General features: G+C 41.1%; 1 protein-coding gene across 7 annotated transcripts in view; it reads right to left on the bottom strand.

Annotated features, from left to right (window-relative positions):
• Positions 1 to 25,128, bottom strand: part of SLC29A2 (solute carrier family 29 member 2) — a 43,782-nt gene that overhangs the window by 13,002 nt on the left and 5,652 nt on the right. For 3 of the 7 annotated variants that reach the window (XM_073658421.1, XM_073658422.1, XM_073658420.1), the window contains exons 2-9: positions 17,271 to 17,361; positions 16,616 to 16,697; positions 15,493 to 15,686; positions 14,726 to 14,865; positions 13,236 to 13,370; positions 3,235 to 3,332; positions 1,061 to 1,148; positions 866 to 984 (exon numbers count right to left, since the gene is read on the bottom strand). In XM_073658421.1, coding sequence (XP_073514522.1) covers positions 866 to 984; positions 1,061 to 1,148; positions 3,235 to 3,332; positions 13,236 to 13,370; positions 14,726 to 14,865; positions 15,493 to 15,686; positions 16,616 to 16,697; positions 17,271 to 17,290 — 876 coding nt within the window. In that variant the 5' untranslated portion in view covers positions 17,291 to 17,361. Of the gene's footprint in view, positions 1 to 865; positions 985 to 1,060; positions 1,149 to 3,234; positions 3,333 to 13,235; positions 13,371 to 14,725; positions 14,866 to 15,492; positions 15,687 to 16,615; positions 16,698 to 17,270; positions 17,362 to 22,525; positions 22,969 to 25,128 lie in introns of those variants that run through there. The other 4 variants (XM_073658417.1, XM_073658418.1, XM_073658416.1 and 1 more) reach the window with 2 other exon arrangements.

The raw sequence follows: 25,128 nt of genomic DNA, 5'->3' as shown, positions 1-25,128 counted from the left end.
AGTTCACATCTTATGATTACATTTGAACACGAACAATGACAAAATAAGACGAGACAATGACACATAGGAAAGGGGGAATTAATCATATTTCCCAATCATTTGTTCTGCCACGTCATCAAAAGGCTAAAAAAATTACTGAAAATTTCTTTTCACTTAGATACACTAGAGTGATGCCAACTTTTACACACAATAAAGAACTTAAAGAAGCACTCCCCTGAAATGTTTTATGCCCTAAACCTATATACATATATATGTAGTGTAAGTGCAGTGATATACTCGCTGATCGCCATTTTCCCCATTTTTAGCGTCGCTTTGATCTTTTTCTCACTACAATTCCAATTCGCTGGATCATACCCTGGTCCGTGTAAGGGTAGGAAGTTGTTTTTACAATGTAAGCCTCATTCTGATGTTCCATAGACTTACATTGTTAGGCTATATTCACACGTTCAGTATTATACATCAGTATTTTTAAGCCAAAATCAGGAGTGAAACAATCAGAGGAAACGTTTAATAGAAACACGTCACCACGTCTTTATTTTTCACCCTCTCCTGGTTTTGTCTTACAAATACTGAGGGAAAATACTGAAGGTGTGAACGTGACCTAAGAGAGACATTCGGCTCATGCAGAGACCGCAGTGTGATCCGGCAAGTTGGAAAAGTGACATGATCAGGAAGAGGACTGAAGCGGCGCTGGAAACTGGAGAAATTGGCAAATATATTACCGCACTTGCACTTCATTAACAGAGGCTGAGGGAATAAAACATTTCTTTAAGAAAAATGGTAAAAGAGGCATCAAAATCCAAATGCTGATTATAATGCATGAAACAGACTCATCTGAATATCTTAAAGAACAAAATGTTCTTACCTTATTGAAAACAATCCAGACAGATACGCTTTGCTTCTGCTCGCCAACACCTCCAGACTCTGCATCCTTTAATAGAAGAACAGCTTTCTTCTGTCCTGCCGCGTCTCCGTTTTCCTCTCCTTATAAGAGAGATAATATTTTAGCATTCATAGACTTCACCAGCAATGTGTCTGTGCTGATAGAATAGGCCTGTACCTTGGTGTAACAGCTCAGTTTTTGTCTCGAGCTCATAGGACTTTGAATTGTTAGTGTTGGACTTGGAGAGATAATGTTGTGCAAAATCCTGAATTAAAGAAAATAAAATAAAGAAAAGTAAAATAAAAATGATTTGTTACTACACAGACAACAGGTTAGAGACAGCATGAAGTGCTAAATTGAAAAGCACTTGCATTATTATCTCAAAATGATTGAAAATTAGATTTGCGTTCAAAATACAATGTGTTCCAAATTATTATGCAAATAATATTTTCTCAGATTTTCCCAAATTACCTATATGAATTGCAGTCATTGTAATTTTCCAGTCAAATAACTATTAGAGTACAATTGAAAGGTTTTTGTACAAACTGCCTATGATAACAGTATATTAAAAAAATAAAAAACTCAAACTGCACTCAAAATGCATGTTCCAAATTATTATGCACAGCAGAGTTTTCAACCTTTTCATTTTAATAAAGAACAAAAAAATGGTCATTTTTGCAATTATAAGCATTAGCAGGTTATTACAAACTGAAATCAAACAGTTTTCACCTCAAAACTTTATTCTAGGTGATGTTACATTTACACATAGGACCCCTTGTTCGAAAGGAGCTTCTGAACTCTCTCATCCATTGAATGTCAGGTTTTGGATGGTTTCTGCTTCAATTGTTTTGCATGAGGACAGAATACCCTCCCAGAGCTGTTGCTTAGATGTGAACTGCCTCCCGCCATCATAGACACTCCTTTTGATGATGCTCCAGAGGTTCTCAATGGGGTTGAGGTCAGGGGAGCATGGGTGCCACACCATAAGTTTGTCCCCTTTTATGCCCATAGCAGCCAGAGATGCAGATGTGTTATATGCAGCATGAGACGGGGCATTATCATGCATGAAAATGATCTTGCTGCGGAATGCACGGTTCTTCTTCTTGAACCATGGAAGGAAGTGCTGTTTGAGAAACTCAACATACATTATGGAGTTCATCTTTACCCCTTCAGGGATCCTAAAAGGGCCGACAATCTCTCTCCCCATGATTCCAGCCCAAAACATTACTCCACCTCCTCCTTGTTAGCGCCGTAGCCGTGTTTGCATGGGGTGTCCATCAACCAGCCATCCTCCACTCCATCCATCTGGACCATCGAGATCATTTCATGCATGATAATGCCCCGTCTCATGCTGCACATAACACATCTGCATCTCTGGCTGCTATGGGCATAAAAGGGGACAAACTTATGGTGTGGCACCCATGCTCCCCTGACCTCAACCCCATTGAGAACCTCTGGAGCATCATCAAACGGAGTGTCTATGATGGCGGGAGGCACTTCACATCTAAGCAACAGCTCTGGGAGGGTATTCTGTCCTCATGCAAAACAATTAAAGCAGAAACCATCCAAAACCTGACAAATTCAATGGACGAGAGAGTTCAGAACCTCCTTTCGAACAAGCGGTCCTATGTGCAAATGTAACATCACCTAGAATAAAGTTTTGAGTTGAAAACTGTTTGATTTCAGTTTGTAATAACCTGCTAATGCTTATAATTTCAAAAATGACCATTTTTTTGTTCTTTATTAAAATGAAAAGGTTGAAAACTCTGCTGTGCATAATAATTTGGAACATGCATTTTGAGTGCAGTTTGAGTTTTTTATTTTTTAAAAAATATACTGTTATCATAGGCAGTTTGTACAAAAACCTTTCAATTGTCCTCTAATAGTTATTTGACTGGAAAATTACAATGACTGCAATTCATATAGGTAATTTGGGAAAATCTGAGAAAATATTATTTGCATAATAATTTGGAACACTGTGTAGAAAAACATTTGCTTAGTGGTTTAAAAGGGGGTTCTCCAGGCACCACATACATATGCATAGTGTTAGGGTTCCCCTCTATTGCCAGCTCAAATAATCATGTATGTGATGTGCATGCTGGCGGTCTTGTGCTGACTACCTTCTCATCCGCTGTTCTCACTAGAACATTGAGAGAAGCAGGAAAAGTTGTTAGTCGGCACTTGATCGCCATTATGTGGCATGTGACGATCGTTCAAGATTGCAATAGTATTGTATAACACATGGTCAGCATTGGGTAATCTGCAGTCACACACTGCAGACATTTATGTTTAGCCTGAAAAAATAAAAAAAAAAAAAAAAACCTTTAAATGATTTATAATGTAATACTTGCCATACGATAAAGTAGGAAATAACAGGCGATGGAGATAAAGGTCCCAACACAAGGAGTGACAAAATACCAGAGGGCTGTGGTGCGGTGATCTGCCCCACCTAGGATGAAAGAAAGAAAGTGGTAAAGAATACGAAGGGATCTTTCCTTAAATAATTTACACAGTAGGGAGTGAGAGTAGAAAACCCATCTGCTCAAGACAGATGGTTAAACATAACATATAGGCAAACACGACAAATGTACAGTGGGTACGGAAAGTATTCAGACCCCTTTAAATTTTCACTCTTTGTTTCATTGCAGCCATTTGGTAAATTCTAAAAAGTTAATTTTTTTCTCATTAAAGTACACTCTGCACCCCATCTTGACTGAGAAAAAAACAGAAATGTAGAAATTTTTGCAAATTTATTAAAAAAGAAAAGCTGAAATATCACATGGTCATAAGTATTCAGACCCTTTGCTCAGTATTGAGTAGAAGCACCCTTTTGAGCTAGTACAGTCATGAGTCTTCTTGGGAATGATGCAACAAGTTTTTCACACCTGGATTTGGGGATCCTCTGCCATTCTTCCTTGCAGATCCTCTCCAGTTGCGTCAGGTTGGATGGTGAACGTTGGTGGACAGCCATTTTCAGGTCTCTCCAGAGATGCTCAATTGGGTTTAGGTCAGGGCTCTGGCTGCGCCAGTCAAGAATGGTCACAGAGTTGTTCTGAAGCCACTCCTTTGTTATTTTAGCTGTGTGCTTATGGTCATTGTCTTGTTGGAAGGTGAACCTTCAGCCAAGTCTGAGATCCAGAGCACTCTGGAAGAGGTTTTCATCCAGGATATCTCTGTACTTGGCCGCATTCATGTTTCCTTCAGTTGCAACCAGTCTTCCTGTCCCTGCAGCTGAAAAACACCCCCATAGCATAATACGGCCACCACCATGTTTAACTGTTTGGATTGTATTGGGCAGGAGATGAGAAGTGACTGGTTTTCTCCACACATACCACTTAGAACTTTTTGGTGACAATTCTATCTTCGTCTCATCAGACCAGAGACTCTTATTTCTCATAGTCTGGGAGTCCTTCATGTGTTTTTGAGCAAACTCTATGCGGGCTTTCATATGTCTTGCACTGAGGAGAGGCTTCTGTCGGGCCACTCTGCCATAAAGGCCCGACTGGTGGAGGGCTGCAGTGATAGTTGACTTTGTAGAACTTTCTCCCATCTCTCTACTGCATCTCTGGAGCTCAGCCACAGTGATCTTGGGGTTCTTCTTTACCTCTCTCACCAAGGTTCTTCTCCCACGATTGCTCAGTTTGGCTGGATGGCCAGTTCTAAGACTTCTGTAGGTCCCAAACTTCTTCCATTTAAGGATTATGGAGGCCACTGTGCTCTTAGGAACCTTGAGTAATGCAGAAATTCTTTTGTAACCTTAGCCAGATCTGTGCCTTGTCACAATTCTGTCTCTGAGCTCCTTGGGCAGTTCCTTTGAGCTCATGATTCTCATTTGGTCTGACATGCACTGTGAGCTGTGAGGTCTTATATAGACAGGTGTGTGCCTTTCCAAATCAAGTCCTATCAGTTTAATTAAACACAGCTGGACTCCAATGACCGAGTAGAACCATCTCAAGGAGGATCACAAGGAAATGGACAGCATGTGACTTAAATATGAGTGTCTGAGCAAAGGGTGTGAATACTTATGACCATGTGATATTTCAGTTTTTCTCTTTTAATTTGCAAAAATTTCTACATTTCTGTTTTTTTTTTCAGTCAAGATGGGGTGCAGAGTGTACTTTAATGAGAAAAAAATATGAACTTTTTAGAATTTACCAAATGGCTGTAATGAAACAAAGAGTGAGAAATGTAAATGGGTCTGAATACTTTCCATACCCACTGTATGTCCAAGTTAGTAAAATTCATTGAGAAGCTTTGCTATCCTAATCATGAAATATTCTCTTGTACTGACCAAAAGTAGCCATGGCATCAGGGCTGTGGAGTCAGTAAGCCAAACCTGCGATTCAGACTCCTCAATTTCCCTTACACCGACTGACTCCACGACTCCGACTCCCACATATATTGCTTATATTTAAGTGAAAAATTTATTGAAGTACAATGTGAACATCAGACATTTAATCATTTTGATGATACAATAATCAAGATATTTAGATAGAACATAATATATATTTATTGGAATACAACTTTAGAACACAAAAAACTAATAAATTGTAACTATGTAATACACTATTTAATATCGATTACACATTATAATATATATATATATATATATATATATATATATATATATATATATATATATATATATATATATATATATATATATATATAACACTATGTAATAAACTATGCAAGTGGCAAAAAACAGTTTTCAACGAAAACATACTAAATAACATTTGTGCAGTCTATGAATTTGTTCTGAGAAATAGTATCGCCTCCATCAGATCCTCCTTCATAGATTACCTCAAATCTGACCTAATAATTTTAAGGCTAGAGAACAACCTCTCTACACTAACTTGGGTTGGAGGCAAAGCCGTAACCACATGGGCAACATCTCTAACAATTTCCGGGTATAAACGAATTGCCTCATGCACAGTTAGTTTTGATGAACGGTTGAATTTTTCTATTTCTTTGAGAGCAAGTGAAACATTTTGCTGAAATATGGTCAATCAGCTTGCTATAGGAGAAGGAGTGAAATCTTTTTCCTTGCGGCAACGCTTTGCCTGCTCCATGTCATCCAAATACTTGTCAAAGTCAAACTCCTCATCTGATGAGGATGAAGATATGGCAGCAGTGGCAGTGTCAGGACCCAAGTCCTCTTGCGCCTGGCAGTCCTCCTGTAGGCCACTCATCCTAACTGCTACCTCAGTCAGAGCTTCTTTTCCTTTAGTAACTTCAGTAAGCTGTTGATCATCAAGCAGTATACGATGACTTGGGTCCACAAACAGCAGCCAGAAAATTTTTTATTTTCCTAATAGCTGTGTCTCTCTCCGTTTCATTGAAGCAGAAATGCCATCTTCGATTAAACCTCCTCTTTGGGACAGGCAAAATAGCAAGTTCTTCCACTCTCTTATGAAAATGCCAGGAGTTAAATCCTCAGCTTGTAATTTTTTAGTCACGGTAAATGGGTGATTAAGCAATTTCTTCAATTCTGCCACCTGTGTCCATTGACCTTCATTTAGGGTTACCTGAGGGTTCGCCATATCTATAAGAAACGGTTTTAGTTCAAGCAATCGCTCAATCGTTAAATAAGTGCTGCCCCACAGAGTGGCTTGATCGACAGTTGCCCCTTTCCCAGCACGTCTCTTCAAGATGGAATCAATTTTAGGGGTTCTTGCGGCAATAACCAATTTCCTCACTTTTCCAATCAGATTTCCAGCATGTCCCTCTTGCAGACTATCTCTTATTGCCAGCTGCAGCGTGTGCACAACACAGCGCATGTGATGAATATGAAAGTGTTTTGAAGCAGCTTCAACAAGATCATCTATTTCTAAAGTATAATTTTGCTGTTCTTCTGTTGTAATATCTGTTTGTTCCTCAGTTACATGAACAGCACTGTGGCCTTCCATCTCAAACATACTGAATCCTAAATTTTCTTCTAGCTGTTGTTTCTTCTAGCTGTTGTTCATTACTCTCATTCATCAGTTTAATTGTACTTATCATGTTTGAAGCATTGTCCGTTACAATAGCAAGAACCTGTTCTTTTTTGAGTTTGTAATCTTGCAGAACTTTTTCCACTAAGGCCTGGAGAAACTGGCTGGTGTGATGAGCTTTAGTATCTTTTACTGCCAGTGTCTTGGTAACAATTTCTTTGTTGTCATAAATAGATGGATAGATAGAGGGTTGGATAGATAGATGAATACATGGAGGGATAGATAGAGTGTGATAGACAGATGACAGCTATAGACAGCACATTGCACATATCGCACATATAGTTCACACATTGTACAGAGAGCACATAATAATCACCTACAATATTAGCATTAGTTACCTTCCTGTGACAGAGATGAGCAGTAGTACTTTCACTTTCTCCAGCTCGGGGCCCAGGAATCGGATCCTGTGCAGGGCAGGCACCCCTCCTCTTTCTGAAGACGGCAGAAGACAGGACAGAGGAGGGGAGATTGCCCCCTGCAGTCTGGAGCCGCTGCAGGATGGGAGCACTGCAGAATACAAGTGAGTTTTGATAGGTGTGTGCCCCTACTTCTGGGGGGGGCAGCTGCCCCCCCTGCCCCTCGCTGGCTACGGCCATGATTCACACTCAGCGTTTTTGCGGATCCATTTTTTGCAGTAAAATGCAGCGACTTTGGGCATCCCAGCAAAGTCAATGGGTTTCAAGATATGACAGACACATCGTTTTGTGAGGATCCGTTTTTGGGCTCAAAAACGGATCCTCACAAAGAATGAGCATGTCAGTTTGTGTGGCATTTTTCTAATCTGCTTTTGCTATTGAAAACATTATCTATGAGCTCAAAAACCTTTCAGGTGATGCGGTTTTTTAAAAAGCTGATCTGCTTTTGCAGCTGAAAAACGTATCCTCAAAAAACGCAGCAAAAACACTGTGTGAATGTAGCCTTAGATCAGGAATAGAACAGCCATTTATAGGACATTTTATAATTTTCCCAAATTCCTATGAAAAAATATTCAGCACATTCTGCATTGAACTACTGTACCCAATTTATTATATATTTTAGGAGTCGGAGTCGGTCCATTTTATACTGACTCCGACTCCACCAAAATGAGCACCGACTCTGACTCCACGACTGACTCCACAGCCCTGCATGGCATCTAGCGACTAAGTTTTGCAAGACACCACTGCAACCGCTCAAAACACCGCTGCAACTGCTCAAGACGCCACTGCAACCGCTCAGGAGGTACAAGTTTCCACTGTGACCGTTCAAGACGCCACAGCAACCGCTCAAGACACCACTGCGACCGCTCAAGACACCACTGTGACCACTCAAGAGGTGTGAGACATTGCTGTGACCCCTCAACAAGTGCAAGTTGCCACTGTGACCGCTCAAGACACCACTGTGACCACTCAAGAGGTGTGAGACATTGCTGTGACCCCTCAACAAGTGCAAGTTGCCACTGTGACCGCTCAAGACACCACTGTGACCGCTCAAGAGGCGTAAGACATCATTAGGACCGCTCAAGAGGCACAAGACACCGCTGTGATCCTTAGAGGTAAGTCACCGCTTTGACTACTATTATAGAAAGCGCTCCTTTATAACTATTGCATTCAGTGGGCATGCAAACCTGTAACTAATACAGTGCCTACAAGTAGTATTCAACCCCCTGCAGATTTAGCTGGTTTGATAAGATGCAAATAAGTTAGAGCCTTCAAACTGCAAACGAGAGTAGGTTTTATGAACAGAAGCATAAATCTTACAAACCAAAAAGTTATGTTGCTCAGTTGAATTTTATTAAATTTTAAACATAAAAGTGTGGGTCAATTATTATACAACCCCTATGTTTAATATTTTGTGGAATAACCCTTGTTTGCAATTACAGCTAATAATCGTCTTTTATAAGACCTGATCAGGCCGGCACAGGTCTGTGGAGTTATCTTGGCCCACTCCTCCATGCAGATCTTCTCCAAGTTATCTAGGTTCTTTGGGTGTCTCATGTGGACTTTATTCTTGAGCTCCTTCCACAAGTTTTCAATTGGGTTAAGGTCAGGAGACTGACTAGGCCACTCCAACACCTTGACTTTTTCCCTCTTGAACCAGGCCTTGGTTTTCTTGGCTGTGTGCTTTGGGTCGTTGTCTTGTTGGAAGATGAAATTACGACCCATCTTAAGATCCTTGATGGAGGAGCGGAGGTTCTTGGCCAAAATCTTCAGGTAGGCCGTGCTATCCATCTTCCCATGGATGCGGACCAGATGGCCAGGCCCCTTGGCAGAGAAACAGCCCCACAGCATGATGCTGCCACCACCATGCTTGACTGTAGGGATGGTATTCTTGGGGTCGTATGCAGTGCCATCCAGTCTCCAAACGTCACGTGTGTGGTTGGCACCAAAGATCTCGATCTTGGTCTCATCAGACCATAGAACCTTGAACCAGTCTGTCTCAGAGTCCTCCAAGTGATCATGAGCAAACTGTAGACGAGCCTTGACATGACGCTTTGAAAGTAAAGGTACCTTACGGGCTCGTCTGGAACGGAGACCATTGCGGTGGAGTACGTTACTTATGGTATTGACTGAAACCAATGTCCCCACTGCCATGAGATCTTCCCGGAGCTCCTTCCTTGTTGTCCTTGGGTTAGCCTTGACTCTTCGGACAAGCCTGGCCTCGGCACGGGAGGACACTTTCAAAGGCTGTCCTGGCCGTGGAAGGCTAACAGTAGTTCCATAAGCCTTCCACTTACGGATGATGCTCCCAACAGTGGAGACAGGTAGGCCCAACTCCTTGGAAAGGGTTTTGTACCCCTTGCCAGCCTTGTGACCCTCCACGATCTTGTCTCTGATGGCCTTGGAATGCTCCTTTGTCTTTCCCATGTTGACCATGTCTGAGTGCTGTTCACAAGTTTGGGGAGGGTCTTAAATAGTCAGAAAAGGCTGGCAAAAGAGATCTTTAATCCACACATGTGAAGCTCATTATTCTTGGTGCCTGAACTACTTCTTAATACTTTTGGGAGACCAAACAGAATTCTTGTGGTTTGAGGGGTTGAATAATAAATGACACTCTGAATTAACTTTTAACGTTTTTTATATAAAAAAATAAAAATAAAAAAATAAATAAATTTGCTGCAGTGCATTTCCCACTTCCAGGCTGATCTACAGTACAAATGTCACAATGCCAAGTTAATTCCGCATGTGTCAACCAGCTAAATCTGCAGGGAGTTGAATACTACTTGTAGGCACTGTATGTGAAGGCAGGCGAACACATTCTTGTCGCAGAGCTATTACTAGATACAATTTTCTTTCCAGTTTATTTCCTTAAAATAGAATAAAAATGCACGTTGGTCCACAACACAAGATATGAAGATTTCTTTGATAAACTATTTTCCATTTCAAATCACATCTAAGGCATCAAAGTTGCCTCACATCATGTGAGCCCTCGGCTGTGCTAATACTAGCACTTCTAGACCTGGGTAAAAATTTGTCCATAAACTTTATCAGTCTTATTTACACATACAAGAATGTAGAAAACTTTAAGACCTGTTCTACCACATGTTCCAAGTAACAGGCAAGTGCTATTCACACGCGGCCATGACTCATTAGCAGAACATTCAGATTTACGATGGCCAAATAACTTACAAAGTCACCGCTTCTTCTTCACAAAGGAGGCACAACTGTTGAAAATGTAGACATGTATTGGATGAAATTCTGGATAATTGTCTATTTATAATACAATTATGAAGGGAGATGATTGAGGCCAGCATCAAGTTGACACAAACTTTTGTGGCCGCTGTTGTGTTGTGGATGAGATTTTAACAGATCTTATTTATTTTCTGTGGAAAACCTACAGCGTAGATAATGGTCAGCTTAAAACTCACAAATTTCCAATGCAGATTTCAGCATTTGCAATGCAAACAATGATGCCTGCAGGATTACTCTAATAACAGCAGGACAAACTAATTTCTGTATGTAAACGAGACCCCAAGAGTACCCAGGTGGTCCAGGGGGGGCGACAAACCAACCTACAGCCTCCCCCATTGATGGCTCCAGCATTGGGCTGAAATTTCCAACGCTGTGAATAGGCCAAAAGCATCAGACAAGCTCCTTCTAACTTCATAGTACTATAAAAACAGAAACGCCCTTTACCAAACAGCTTTTAACTTTTTTTCCATTAAAACTTTTACTTTCATCAAATATAAAGATGGATAAATCCTTCTTTCAGATGTGCACTAATGAATGGTGTGACATCCTGAATATACATCCTTGAAGCTGACTTTTTACAATGACACCATGTAAAAAGCCTCGCCCTTTTGTTTGACATGGAAGATAAAGAGGTAAAGGAAACAAACACAACTACAAAGTGAGAAATTGTGAACTCCAGTAACCTCAGGCTGACATTAATGTACATACACACGTACCCGGGTGACTTTATATTAAGGTGTAGTAAGCCCACCTAATGGGACATTGAAAAAAAACACACCTGCCCACAAATACAGAACAGTTTTTATTCAGTCTTTTTAACTTTTGAGCTACTTATTGAATTAAAACAGATTAACCGAAATATCCGCCTGGAGAACACTAGTCAATGTGTTTGTTTTGCGGAACCAAAAGATAAAGAACAAAACATGCACGAAAAGAGTAAAAGGAACAAGAAAAAGGGAATGATAATGTTGCACAACCTTCCCACACAAGCAGAAAAAATTCTAAAAATATCAATATGGTCAGCAAATACATATGCAGAATATGAAACTGCAAGACTGCAAAAGGTGACTATAGATACAAAATAAAGAGGCTGGGATATTATAGCAGGTAATAGTGTATTATTAGAGCTCGTGCACATGACAGTATTTTGGGTCTGAGTGCGATCCGACAAAACATCAGATCGCACTCAGACAAATGTTATTCTATGCAACCTTTCACATTCAGACAGGTGTGTCTGCATGATTTGCAGCAGATATTCAGTTCGCACTCGGCCATGCAAGTCAATGAGTCCGAGGAAAAACAAAAATCAGACAGCACTCGTGGTCCAATTTTTACGGACTGACCAAATGGAGAAGACGGAGAAAAATTTTCCCATCTTCTCAACATAGAAAATCAGATCACACTATGATCACACACTGATCAAACTCTGATTAAACTAACATATGTATTAATGAAGTGGAGAGTATTTAAAGTGTCTAACAATAGGCTAATCTCATCCAATTTAAAAAAAAAATAAATCAAAATTTATTTAATTTAATTTAAAAGGAAATCATTAAATGTTCCCAGTAAAAAACAATCACAGAGTAGTGGCATCTATTTCTAAATAAACCTGTATACAATCAATAAGCCACATAAGAACCCAGGGGTTAAAGCAAGTCAGGAAAGGAGGTGGAAAGATAAACCTCAGTACTTTTCCTTACACTTTTTACCTATTAATGCCCCTACCTCGCTGCCGAGTACCTAGGATCATCTAGTGCGGACCAGGGCGAGACGAGACGCAGTGTAGTATTGGGGTGCCAACCTCCGCAGCAAGGTAAGGGCATTAATAGGTAAAATGTGTAAGGGAAAGTACTGAGGTTTATCTTTCCACTTCCTTTAACCCCTGGGTTCTTATGTGGCTTATTGATTGTATACAGGATTATTTAGAAATAGATGCCACTACTCTGTGATTATTGGTTTTGACTGGGAACATTTAATAGTTTCCTTTTAAATTAAAGGGGTATTCCCATCTCCAAGATTCTAGGTGTAATAATAATAATAATAATAATAATAATAATATTAGCAAATACTTCCAATTAGAAATGTAGTATAGTATTGTTGATTCGCTATGTTTCTTTCCTCATGTGCAGGCATTGCAGGACCTTAGGTATCCATGATTACGACCACTGATAAAGTGACAGTTAGCTAGCTGCTAGTGGTTGTAACCATGGATACATAAGGTCCTGCAATGCCAGCACATGAGGAAAGAGACATAGCGAATCAACAATACTATACTACATTTCTAATTGGAGGTATTTGCTAATATTATTACTATTACACCTACTACGTATTGGGATAGGATCTTGAAGATGGGAATACCCCTTTAAGGTAACAATAAAGTTTTGATATTTATAATCGGATATTAGTATATTGTCAGAGTGTGATTAGCATAATCTACCCGATTCTCTGCAACGAGAGAAAATATGGTTGTGTGACCCCAGCCTTATAGTGAGGACATAACTGTAAACTTCTATTGCAAACTAAGGACCACTAACCCAAAAAGTGCAAATGTAAAAATGTCCCTGGTAAGTAAGTGACAGCAGCTGGAAGGTCAGACTGGAGGACTTTAATGACAGGAATGAAGTACTAATACTATTGTTTCCAGAGAAAAGTTTTAGCTTTACAATAGTTAAAGAGGAGATAGACACTTACTGGACATGGAGAGGATCATAGCCAGTGCTGCAAAGGTGCCGGCCATTCCCTGCCCGCTGAGGAACATGCTGCTGTAATGCTGAGGGAAGAGGGTCAACAAGCCAAAAAGACTGCCTTGTAGAATGGCACAAAAGGCTGGAGAGAAAAAAAAGGAGTAATGAATGAGGAACACATATAAAACAATACAGACTTCCAGATATTGTATTTTCGTGTCAAAGAAAATCGTCATCAGACTTTGGATGTTGGAGACAGCCATAACAAGATATGTATATTTAATGGAGTCATAGATATATGTCTGCTGTATTCACAAGTAGAGCGTTCCCTTCTCCCTCAGAGTAGCTGCATGTAGTCATACAGAAATCCAGCAAAATGTCAATCCATGGCGAGCGGACTGAGGAGCGCTGCCATTAGGAATACAGTGGACGTATAACCAGTACTTGCTGATACTAATAGCCAAACAATGCAGTATCGACAGGACAGCGGAGATTTCCCCATATTGTGTTTATACAGGGAAGCATAACTTTATGCCTTATTGCAAGAAATTTTGCAAATCAATGCACTATACCTCTATATGTTATATCAAAAAATCCATTAGATACTGCCCACATTTATGTTTGCACCCTATATGGCACAGAGCTTGTTGCATTTTACTTTTATTCATTCCTCAAACTTATTAAAGGGAATACATCATTTATTTCACCAAGGTCAGCATGAATCAGAGTCTGGCTGAAAGATTTGAGCCAGGGATGTCTTTTACTGAAACACCGCGGCATTTCACTGAAAACATAGTCTGACAAGCCAGTCGGAGACTATAGGAAGAGACAAGACTGGTCCGGATGATGTCCCCATCCGGCACGCCAGTTAATCAATAGGTCTCTCCCATTTGTATACATACCTGTTTAATCAGCTGGGGCTGGACGGGGTCTTCATTGGACTAGTGAGGTATTGGTTCTCTTTATAGTCCCCGGCTTTCCCCGAAATGCGACAGCGTTTCAGAGTAAAACGGTCAGACTGATTCATGCTGCCTGTGGTTCGGGCAGCATGAATCTAGTGGCAGGTTCTCTTGTAATTTTCCATAAAAGCCTAAAAACTACCATTAAATGTAAACACGTCTTCCTATACTATAGTCATTATTACATTTACTAGGGAGCTATTAACTATAGCCAAAAATCTGGCATTGACTGTAAATATCTTAAAGGATAGTCAGTCACATATTATTATATAAAAATATAAAAAAAAAAAGGGACAACAATGAATAAAAAAGTAAAAAATACTCTATTTCAGGTCAATTATCATCTCATATCTGCGGACAGAGCACAAAAAAGTTTAAGTTTTACAGTCTGTGACGCTTTTAACTTTCAAAAGTTTAAAACGAAAAATATCTTCCCTTGACATATGCTAATAATGTACAGATCAAACGCTGTATTATAATGACATATAAAATATCTGTGGCTAATAGAAAAAGAAAAAAAAAAAAGTCCTATAGTTACCATTAATAAACCAAATGGTGGTCATGGTCAGATCGAAGAAACTTTGGGCACCCATCTCAACTTTAACCAGGACTGCGGTGAAAATAAAGAGGGACAAGATAGCAAATATGCTGCCTGCTATCCGCACTCTCTCTGGGATCCTAGGAGAAATTTAGAACAAGTTATGACTTCATATCAGAACTAGACCATCACTCCCGTACATAAATGCACTGCTAAACTGTAACACTACATTTACAAATGAGTTACAGACCTAAAAAAAAAAATCAAAATGAAAACATTAAATATTCTGTAAAAGTTCCCCTTTATCAGTGCTGGACAAGTCCCAGGAGGCAGAGCAAACATGACAAGAAATTTGCTATTGCTGCCAAATTCCTGCGCTCTAGATATCTGTGTCCCCTATTCTCAAACATGGTGAAATCTACAATGAGTTGGGATGAGCGGACCCGTTGCAAATTTTCTTTTCCTTTAATTTTAGGTCTCATTTATCAAGAGCATCAGAAAAAAAATGTTTGTTTTTTTTTGTTGCCAAAAGCAATCAGAAAGACATCCATTTTTTGCTGCTGTAATCAAAAAAAGTGTAACTGCATCAGTCCCTAGTTACATTTTTAGTATGTCCACTAGATTAGGAAGTCGTCTTCCCAAACAGGTTTTGCTTAAAAAAAAGAAAAAAGTTTCACCGTAATTATCACTGTAATTAAAATCCAATTAAAAAAACAAAACAACAATAACAAGATTGCCCATGTGACATCAGACACCAAAGGTCTCACCATTGATAGATAAAGGAGTTAAGTAGTGTACAAAGCAATAGAGGCAGCTGTGCTAAGAGGGTCATCCAATTGTTGAAGTTAAACTCATCTTTGCAAGGTGCCGTTTCATTGTGTGCAGAGTCAAATGAATGATTGTTGTTAGAGGAAATTTCAATCACTTGGGGGGTCTCTGTACACAGACGAGTCTGAAAATACTGAGAAAGGAACATCTATGTTAGAAGAAGACACAAACCTGATTAATAACTAATAGACCCAATAAAACATCAGTTTCAGTCCTGCTGAAATCCTAGGGTTCGACCAACATTGTGTGGTCACCTTAAGGCCAACAATGTGTGGTCACCTTAAGGCCACATCCATGAATCATGATCCAAGTACTGATAATAATGCAGACTGGTCACGCTTCTCCTGACTCAGTCGACACACGGCCTGGTACGTACATCACGATCCATACTTGGACTGTGATTCAAGGATATCAGAAACCAGCCTTAGTTCCCCATCTCAAGTCAACACATGCATTACTCCTTTAGTCCGTTGTCATAGTAATTTTTTAAAAGGCTGGAGAACACGGAGTAAATTTATAAAAAATACTTCAAGCAGAAGACTATAGTTGGACTGGTAGCCATGGTCTCATTTCTCAGTGCCAAACTCTGAGCTACCACACCATCTAATGCATTTTTATCACAATCACCTATGTGCTCTTCCAGCGTCATATGCAGAATTGTTGCCAAATATTTAGAAGATATAAACAGGTCAGATAAGCTTTCCTTCTCTAAATTAATTTTGTGCATTCAGCATAAAATGAATACTTGTATTTTTGGGAACATAATCTTACACCGACATAAATAATTTCTAATCTAAAAAAAAAGTCAAATATGTGTTAATTAAAAATGATTCTCCTTAGTTTGGGGATTCTGTTGCCCTTTATTTGATATTTAAGAATTTAAAGCCGGGTCTGCAATTCCATCAGAATTGACGGCAAATATAGATCTGTATGACGGATCTGGATGGGGCTTTACTTATTAAATGCAGATGTGAAAAAATGTATGCCATTTGTGCAATGATCAGTGGTAGAATTTAACAAGAATTTTACATACATTCGGGCGTATATATATGTTTTACTTACAGGAATTGCAGTGATGAAGAAATTCCAGGGTAGTAAAGTCCCAAGGCCTAAGATAAGGAATATAATTGTGACAAAGTGGAATCTGTAAAGGAAAGAGGAAATGTTATTGATAGGATTGGTTCAGTATAGCCCATGAACATAATAGGGTGTCTTCCTCAGTAAAATCTTATACGTAAAGATGTATGGAAGGAATACTGATGTATTTTACAGCACATAGAGACGTATACAAGCTAAGTCCTGAACGCTGCCAGGTCTAAACCAGAATATATATAATGTAGTCCCTGGCTGACTTTCCGCAATGACACAGGGGACCATGAGACACATTGTACAGAGGGAACAGGAATGAAATGTATAGCATTTCCAAAGAAGGCTGACAAGCAGGAGCAAATGTCAGGCATATAATCTTTACAATGCAGAGACAAGCAAAACTGGTAATACCAGAAGCTGATAAACACACATCATGACAGACAGCGTGGCAGGACTGGGAGAAATAATCTATTATGGGTGTGAGGTTTGTGGACACCGTGATAAAAAAAAAAGGGTACAAGACACGGAAGGGGTTAACCTACACAGCATGGCGAACAGTGAGACAGCTTTATAAAAAGGAGAGAAGGAAAAATAAGAAAAGACAAAATGGCCCAAAACGGCTGCTTACTCACTTGTCTTGAGGTTCATCCTTGCGAGACATCCTGCGTTCTGTGCTCTTCCAATGCCCTCCTCGACTCTTTTCTAGTAAACTGTGTAGACTGTCGGGAGAGGAGGAGAAATAGTCACGTGGATATTTCCTAAAGCCTGAGAGTGAGAACAGGCTGAGCTGTGACCAGTCCCTCCCCATGGTTTTCCCTTATATATAATCCTGCTCTCTTGCTGCTACAGCTTCTTTTCTTGTTTTATTTGCCGCCTTTCTTTACTATCCTGATCTATTCCTTTTGTATATCATCTGCGGACTGTCAAAGCCCTTAATTCTGACCTCTAGGATCCTGTAAAACCATTAATTCTGTTCTTAAAGTCCTGTACTAGACCACCCCCATCCTCAGTGTCCACATGTCCCACACCCATATGTAGTGCATGTCCAGCCCTCTCCCTCCCAAACTATTGATCAATGGAAACCCATTAAAGGCAGCGTTATTCGATCTACACAACAAAGGAGGTAATACACAGTGGATGTGTACAGTGCAGGGCAGGACATCTGCAAGGACCTGGTGTATACTGTACACACACAAATAACAAAACCTAATGGAAAAGGAAGGACACCAATTTATAACAGATAATGTAACATTTAACATATGAAATAATGAGCGCATGGCAGATTACAATCCCTAACAGTATTGAGCAAAATATATTATTCCCATATTTTATTCCACTTATTCCCATCTTCATAAAGGAGTATAGCTGGACAGGGCCTGTAAATAGAAGAAATTTGGAAATTTAATGCTTATTAAAATTTTCAGCCGTTCTTGAGATATTAACACTTTTCTTTTGTTTACACTTCGTTGCCTTGGAGGCCGACCACTGCTGCTAGATAGCAGAACATGCACAGTAGTTACAAGCTCTTTTCTACTGAGCTTGTAAGCACCATTTTGAAGCAGGCCAGTATCGCTGGGGCATGCAGTTACCTCCTAATCCCGGCCAGCTTCAGCGCAGTGCTTACATACTAGACGGCAGCAGTGGTCGGTCTCCAAGGCAATGAGCTGTAAACAGAAAAAAAAAAACGTTAATATATACCTTAAGAACGGCTACAATTTTTAATAAGCAATAAATTGCAAAAGTGCTTGGTTTTACAATAACATCCATCTATGAAGAGGAGGCCAAATAATATTACAATAATATCCATCTATTTAAGAGGCCAAAGACATGCGAAAGTGAATCTTAAACCCTCCCAAACACAAGATATAGCTTTCTTGAGATATTAACACTTTTCTTTTGTTTACAATTCGTTGCCTTGGAGACCGACCACCGCTGCCAGACAGCAGAACATGCGCAGTAGTTACAAGCTCTTTTCTATTGAGCTTGTAAGCACCATTCTGAATCTGGCGAGGATCGCTGGAGAGCGCAGTTACCTCATAATCCCGACCAGCTTCAGCACAGTGCTTACATACTAGACGGCAGCAGTGGTCGGACTCCAAGGCAATGAGCTGTAAACAAAAAAAAAATGTTAATATCTTAAGAATGGCTAAAATTTTTAATAAGAAATAAATTGCAAAAGTGCTTGGTTTTATAACAATAACCATCTATGAAAATGTAAGAAACCCTTTAAGAGGCCATAGACTTGAGAAGGTGAACCTTACGCCCTCCCAAACACATGAGATAGCTGTCAGCTGAACAATGATTTGGCCAACAGCTCTCTCTCTCTTGACTCCTCCATATTCAGGATTCTTGGCTTGGTTGAACGTTCCTGTGGTCTCTAAGAGATGTTGTCAGCTGTAAGATTGTCTCTCCACCCAAACAAAAGGGTCGGCAGCGGGAGATCCAACAGGCCACATCTTGTGACATCAGGGAAGTCGGGAAACCCCAATACATATTAGACTGAAGGCAGATTCGGCCATTATGGGTGGGTTTGGCAGACTTTAGTCTAAGGTCTTCGGAAGGAGGGGGGGGGGAGCTTTTACTGGTTGATAGCTGACAGATTAGATCAGCCATTTCTTTGGGGCACTTAGTCGGAAAGACTGATTTCTTTATCTGGACACTTTAGCCATTAATTATAGAAGGTTTATTTTAATGCAAGAAATAATATAAATTAATAATAAATATTTAAGATAAGCCACATCTACTGTGGACCAACATGGTAAGTCACCATATCCTACACAAGTACTTCCATTATAACAAATGTCATTATTTTTTTATTTTTTTTTTAAGGGGGAAGGGGTGGAGCAGGCATTTCTTCTTTCATGGTTTTGTAAACCATAATAGTCAGCTGCTAGTGTTCAGGTGCCCATACACCTTATAAAGCCACCTGCCGATCTGACTCAGGAACGATTATGTAAGAGCATAGAACTGTAGCAGCTTAGCTACTGAAAGAACAAAAGGGTATGCTCTGCTTCCTTCACCTTGATCTGCTGCCCTCTGTTGTGCTCCACATTGGGTTTGGCAGGTTGCTCTGTGCAGCTCAGTGACATTATCTCCCTGGGCCTTTTAAGGCTCAAGATGACACACACCTGTGTCTTAGGATTGATATTCAAGACTTTCATTTGGAGTACTCCACCTTCGGTGCACACCGAGCTTTAGCTTGCTTCTATTCCTGCTGACTTTCATTTAATCTGTCCTACTGCTCCCAAGATTCCTGAATGCGCCACATCCTCGCTCCCCACATGCCATCCTGCCAGCTGCACCAATAACCGGGGTCTGTGTACCTACGAGGATCTGGGCCTTAGTGGGTCCATTTCACTAGGTGAGGCTTACACCGTCACATAATGTCCAATCAAAGGAAACCAGCTCAGACGAAATGTGAAGGATGCAGAGGTCACCTACAGATGTTGATCCCCCGAGATTGGTGGTGAACACAGCATTGAGTACCGATGATCATTGCTTATCTGGAAGGAGAGCATAGGATTTTTTTTTCTCTTACCCCACCTCTCGGCCTATTGACAACTTGAAACCCCCCTTTAATGTGCATGGGGTATTTGGACTATTGAGTGGGTTCAGTACATGGCACAGGAGCACAAGTAGAACTATCAGGAGACTAATCAGCAGACACCATTATAAATGCCAACGATTGTTAAGTAATTCCTGCATCCTCGTGTTGTGCATTTTATTCCTTCTTTCTGCAAGTCTGATGTTTGATTGCATATTATAAATGTTTGCAATGCTAACAAACAAGAGTAACAGTTTAAAGGGAATCTGTCACCCCTTTGGAGTTATCAGACCTCTACTATGGCCATACAGGGTATAGAAAAGTAAATCTATACATACCTGTATGGCCATAGTAGAGGTTTGATTGCAGAGAAAAGCGCTTTAATCAATTCTATTTTGAACAGGCTTGGCGTCCGGGGGACGCCAAGCAATCCCTGCCTATGTGCTTATTATTCCCCCAAATCCCCACCTATATGCTTAATTATCATATTCCCCACCTCCCCTGCACGTCACAGGGCCTTGTGACGTGCACTGTGCTCCCTGACTTCCCGGGCATGCGCAAAGCTCCGCTCACATTGAACACACTTTGCTCCCTCCTGGACCCGTACCAGTCTCTATGTGCTCAGCGCCGCAGGGTTCTATTGCGCAGGCGCCGGGGAGTCACTGTCACTTCCCGGAACCTGCGAAATAGAACCCTGCAGCGCAGAGCACAGGCAGACGGGGCCGGGATGAAGCAAATTCCCATGAGGATGGGAATTCAGTCAGATTACCTGCGGTGTTTCCAGTGTAAATGAAGTAGTACACAGGGTCTTGATTTCTAGGCGTCTGAATGCCTCTTCCGTTTTAGTATTTGTAGATCGCTTTTTGAAACCTGACAAACACTTTTAAAAGTAGCGTATAACGTGTAATTTTGTCATTATACACACCTAGAGATCAAAGATGTAAGGAAGGAGTAGCTCCACATGTCCATAGGTGTCGGAGGGCTGGAACATTAGACTAATGCTGTAACTATATCTATGGGGCCAGCAAGACTATCATAGGGTCATATGGACAATTCAGCAGAAAGGAGAAATACAGTATAACAGTAGCAGCAATGGCTCAATTATAGAAACTAATTATTCACGTACAAGTCTATATAACGATCCAAAACAAGTCACACAAATTCCAGAATGCTTTTCTGTAACACAGGTTACCAGTAATCCACATGTGCAGGAAATAGGGCCAGTCACAAGGATCAATGATCCCTTTGACAGCTGCATTTTCAGGAGGCCGATACTAGTTTACCCATGGTGAATGCACTCATGAGATTAAGCTGGCCGAGAGGCCTCTACGGAGGGGGGGGGTGTTGGTTAATGGAGCATAAGAGGCTGATTGCTAATTGGGGGAGTGCTCACTAAAGATACAGAACATGAAGTGAACACAAGCTGTTTTATACATTCTGCATGGGTCATGTATGATATGACATTACGACACCTACACACACTGTTTTTATGATTTTAATATGCATGGTTAAAGGCCACAAGTGGTGCTTTATAGAAGTGTTCTTAGTGGGAGTTTTTAAATATTTGTATATGTGAATTTCCTGGCATTTAAAAAAAAAAAAAAATCCAGCAAGAAAAAAAAATTCTCCGTTGTCAGCGGCAGTCATGTGACCACAAGTATGTGATTTGCATATTTCCGGCCACATCCCGACTAGCTGTGTCCGGCCTCACTCATTACACTTGCATTGAGTGAGGTCGTGCACGTCTAGTCGGCACGTGACCACATGTATGTGACGCACCCCCTGGGCCTGTGCTGTGCTGGGGAACCCGGAACCGGGCCTGTTGTAGGATGCTGGGGGTTGTAGTCTCCGTGTGGCGGTGACCCGGTCCGTGGCCAGGGTGGTCAAACCAGTGGCAGTCTTAATGTATAGCAAATGTCCGACTACGCCACCCGTGGATTGCGGTCAGTGGGGACCGCCGCTGCGCTGCCGACCGCTGAGGCTGATGTTGTTTGCGCAGCCGAGTATGGGATAACTCCCCACGGGAGAAGTATTGCCTCAGGGCAGCTAATGTGAGAGATGATGGGAGTGATGGTGTGAGGGTCCCAGTGCTAATGGTGCTGGTGCGGCAAGGAATCACAGAGACGTGAGGTGCAGTTCAGGGTCTTTACTGATGGTACAAGGCAGACCCTCCCGGGAGTACTGGCTAGTATAAGGGGCCTGGTCAGTCTGCGAGCAAGCAGGAGTTCCCTGGCCAGGTGGAGTTGTAGGCCTCCCCGTTTATCTGCAGTCTTCCTGGCTACCTTGCTGTCAGCGGTTACAAGTAGCCCACGTCCCTGAGTATACCGTGTGGTGCTCACCCGTATGGCTGGTGACTTGGGGCCTTCTGTTAGCCTCCGCTCCTGGATGGCGGCGCTGGTCCCTTCTTTGTGACTGAGCCTCCGGGCTTCTATGGCCAGAGGACCTGGAATCCCCTGCCGGTTGGTTTCTGCTGCTGGGTATATATCAGTCCCCACAGCCTCGGACTCCTGTGTCCGGTTTTAGTAACTTCAGCCAGGGCGAGCTATATCTCTGCTCACAGCCCCTGGCCTTCTGCCTCTGCTCCTACAGAGCTCCTGTTCTCACTTTCCCTCTCCAGGCTCTGACTCACTTAATCCCGCCCCAGACCCAGTTTATAAGGACGTTTACAGATAACTGGATCGATTTTTGCACAAAAATAACTTAAAGTTTCCATTTAAATAGTAATATATTTAATTTTTAAAGAAAGCATTTATATCAGTAAGTGAATCTTAATCTCAGACTAGTGGCTGGGTACAGTCAGCAGAACAGCATTTTCGGTTTCCCATTTCCTATGTAAACAGCAAGTATGACTATTACTTCTGTTGAAATCTCCATTAGTTTCTATGTAACATCTGTGTAATAAAAAAAAAACCACCAGAAAACTTCCACGTGTATCAAAGAAAAAAAAGCTCAGTTACCATCGCTCACCCATAAGGTGACGTGAAGTGTCTCGCCCCTAGCAAACTGCCTCTCCGTACAATACTGCATTCATATAAAAGCCCAAGCATACAGAGCTCTATTTATACAGAACGATTCCAGAAATGTCTCTTGTAGAGATCTAAGACCCACACTTCAATTTTTTTAATGTTTTGTGTATCTTCAGGGCATCATGCACACAGCATATGCCATTAAAATCAGGTCAGATGCTTTTTTTCTATTTTTTAACTTTGTAAGAAACTACTTTGTGCACTTTTTTTTCTCACAATGGGAGTAAATAGCTATCCTAGGTCACTGTCTGCACGTGGTAAATGCCGGAGCTTTCATTGGAGGTTTGTGTCAGGGAATACTCAGAATCTTTATTAGCGATTGTGCACATGACCGTATTTTCGATCCAAGTGCAATCCGACAAAACATCAGATCAAACTTGGACCAATGTTATTCTAAGCAATTGTGCACATGTCTGATATTTTCCTCGGATCAAGTTGGACCAAAGAAAAATAATATCAGCTTGGCCGAGCTGGATCCAATTATCGGATAGCACTCGGCCACAATGAGTCTGTGGAAAACATTGGACGGCACTCGAATGACATCTGAATGCAGCCCAATTTTCATAGACTAACAGAATGGAGAAATTCCCCCCTTCCCCATCTTCTCCTCATCCGAGAAAATCAGATCACACTCTGATCAGAGTATAATTAGCATAATTGGCCCGATTCTCTCAAATGAGATAAAATTTGCTTGTGTGACCCTAGCCATATTGTTACTATGGGTCTAACTGGTGTCACGACATCACCCCTTAGTATGTCTGGGATGCAGTTACTGACGGTTCAGCCGTCCAATCTGGTGCAGAGGCGTGCTGAACTGTCGATGTTTTGATTGACACCTTGGCCATCCAATCTGAGCCTGGGAGGTGCTGGTCTGTCTCCAGGTGTTACCTTTCCCAGGTAATTGCCCAGCTACTTAGCTGGGCTTCAACTAAGTGTGCTATGTTTGCTCTGTGCCTAGTGTTTTGCTTGTTAATCTTTCGTTGTCTGACTTTGGACCCCGTTCTGACCCTTTATCTGTTTAACCCGTTTGTTTTGATTTGCTATCCTCCTGGTATTTTGACCTCGGACCATGACCTGAATACGCCTTTGTCTGTTCCCTGTTTATGACGTAGCCTCCTGGCTTTTAACCTCGGACTACTTGACTACATTGACTCATGGTTTGTTCGCGAGAAGTGACTCAGTGTCACAACTGGCCCCTAAGGTCTGCAACACTGCTCAATCATATGCCATCTTATGGGAGAATTCTCCCCCAGCAGGCATAGGCTCCAGACATACTTATAGGGACTGTGTGTGACACCTCCATAAAGTGCACATGGCAATGATGTGTGTATGGACTTTTTATCACTGTACATTTTTTTGTTTTTTCTCCTCGATTACCTCCTGATAGAAACAATATTTGCCTATTTGAAGGGAGGCTATCATCTATCCATAGTATGTATGATTGCTGGGAGGGGGTGGAGGGGTAAATCTGACCGCTGGGCCCCCAATTGTTCATCCACCATGTGCATCCAACTGCTCCATTCACTCTAAGGACTCTAGCCCCCCTGATCTAGTGATAAGCAGGGAACCCAGAAATCATACATTTGTCACCTATCCCGAGCGTTACTAATAAACGTATCTAGTGGGAAATCAGCTTTAAACACAACAGTAGCAAAAAAACTGCCACATGCAAACCAACGCTAAAAAAAAGAGAACAAAGTGACAGAATGCAGTAAATAGATTGAGCAAAGAACGCAGGAAGAATATAGATGATGTGCACGGGAAGGAAAGCGAACAATTTATGGCTCTGGTGAATGGAGATAGAAATTGCAGTGGGATCTATAAATAGAGGAGAAAAAAAGCAGCCACATCCCAATGTGAAGAAAAAATATAGAGAAAGAAGTAGCTCCTTCAAGTCGTCCATTATCTATTTTTGG

This window comes from Phyllobates terribilis, unplaced genomic scaffold (assembly GCF_046119375.1).
Source record: "Phyllobates terribilis strain yellow unplaced genomic scaffold, ASM4611937v1 Scaffold_13__5_contigs__length_258822181, whole genome shotgun sequence".
Lineage (NCBI taxonomy): Eukaryota > Metazoa > Chordata > Amphibia > Anura > Dendrobatidae > Phyllobates > Phyllobates terribilis.
This window is presented reverse-complemented; position numbering and strand designations above follow the sequence as displayed.